Raw genomic sequence first — 1,787 nt, forward strand, 5'->3', positions numbered from 1 at the left:
TCTGTATCTTTAGAACATTATATTCCAATACTTCTTTCGACCCATCTTAGAGTATCTCCAAAGGACAAAAGGTAGTATCTTATTAATAACCTTCATAAGATCAAGGAAGTTAGTTAAAAATAATTAAATGTAACAAATTCTCACAACTCTCCAAAACAACCCTTCAATTTATAAAACTAATATAGCATTGAGAGATGGAGAAAAGGAAGAAGAGTAAAAGAGCACGGATATTTTTGAAAATGAATCATAATAACTTCATTAAATTTCGAATAGAATTTTATGAAGAACCAATGAATACGATGTTCTATATATAGGACGAGAGGGTGTGTGTGTGTGTGTATTAACCTTCAAATTTTGGTGTCCGCCAGTAAAAAAACGTAGAAGCAATTCAAGTTATAGGATACTTTAAACGTAACATATAGAGTGAGAGAAGAAAGAGAAAGGGAAGCCACTTGGAACATAACTTTATTCATGTTAGGCTTATTCAGATACAGATGGAGAAAAGGAAAGCACATGAAGCATTATTTTATTTTACTTGCAACACGCAGTGGCTTCATCAGCATTTCCATAGTATAGTAAGCTCTTCATGCAGCAGATGATGCAGCCTTGTGAAACACAACAACGAAAGGGTTATTATTGTCAACAACTAAAATCCTATCTCCTTTGTTGTTCCTGGAGATCCCAAGAGCACTGCAAGAATCTTCATCAGTGGGACAGAACACAATCTTATAGGTCAACCCATGATATGTCTGGATGTTAAAAGAACCACGTAGGGTGTTTTGGTACCCAACAAGTTTCACTTGCTTTGTCTCATCTTCTCCGCCGACAATCGTCCATTTTGCTGGTCGGGCTGCGCACTCCGGTGGTGCAGCGGCGGTAAACTCCGTGATCAAGTTTGTGGTGAGATAAGCGATCAAGTAAGGAGAAGAAAGTTTAGTGGGCAAACCGTTTGAGAGTTCGGAGAAGGTTTGAACAACGGTAAGAGGGCAAGTTTCATTGCCGGTGGCGGCAAGGCCGACGCCACCGCCGTGTCCCCAGAGTGCAGGGAGGATGTAGTATGAGCCACCATTTCTGACGGGGTTACCTTCAGTGTCAACCAAAATATCAGCTTTGGCTGATATGAACGCAAAGAAAAGGAAGGCAAGCAAAGTGGTCTTCATTGCTTAAGATAATTTGGCTGTGACCGGACAAATTTTTTTTCTATGTTTGTTTGATGGGTGTGGTGTGGAGATGAGGGGATGAAAATTCTATTAATAGACACACTCCATACTTGGGAGGGGTAGTTTAGGTATTCCGTTAATAAAAAATCATTAAAGAAATTAGACTTTTTAGTCCTAAATAAATATAAGAGTTAACCTTTACTTTGATTTTAAATATATAAACTCAACCAATTTAAGTATTTTGTCTTGTGTCCTATATATCTCATCCTGAGACAATTTTGTTTTGTCTTGCTTTTTTTCTGTTCCAAATAATTTTGTGATGACATTGCCTAGTTCCAAAATGACTGAAACCAGGGCACATAGAAGCAGGACATTGCGATGGGACCAGTTAAACACCCTTAATATTTAATATTGGATATTAATATTAAATAATCTAGAGAATGAAAAGTTTTAAACAAAATAAAGTTTTCGTTTTGCATTAACTCCCTATAGCTTAGTTTTCATTATTATACTTTTCGAACTCTATTAAACATATCATTTTTCTTTAATGCATCCATCATGTTTCCATGCCTATACTGCTAATTATTATTCTCCAGATCTCATCTTTTCCGAGCCTTAAACTTACAA

At 36.6% G+C, this 1,787-nt stretch overlaps 1 protein-coding gene across 1 annotated transcript; it reads right to left on the minus strand.

Annotated features, from left to right (window-relative positions):
- Positions 1 to 433: 433 nt before the first annotated feature.
- LOC114734546 (trypsin inhibitor DE-3-like) lies at positions 434 to 1,160 on the minus strand. Its single transcript, XM_028922162.1, has one exon. It carries the CDS (start codon positions 1,158 to 1,160, stop codon positions 585 to 587), a length of 576 nt encoding a protein of 191 aa, XP_028777995.1. The 3' UTR covers positions 434 to 584.
- Between the last annotated feature and the right edge of the window lie 627 nt (positions 1,161 to 1,787).

Source organism: Neltuma alba, unplaced genomic scaffold (genome assembly GCF_004799145.2).
Source record: "Neltuma alba isolate B1F8T4 unplaced genomic scaffold, ASM479914v2 tig00013109_pilon, whole genome shotgun sequence".
In the NCBI taxonomy this organism is placed as follows: domain Eukaryota; kingdom Viridiplantae; phylum Streptophyta; class Magnoliopsida; order Fabales; family Fabaceae; genus Neltuma; species Neltuma alba.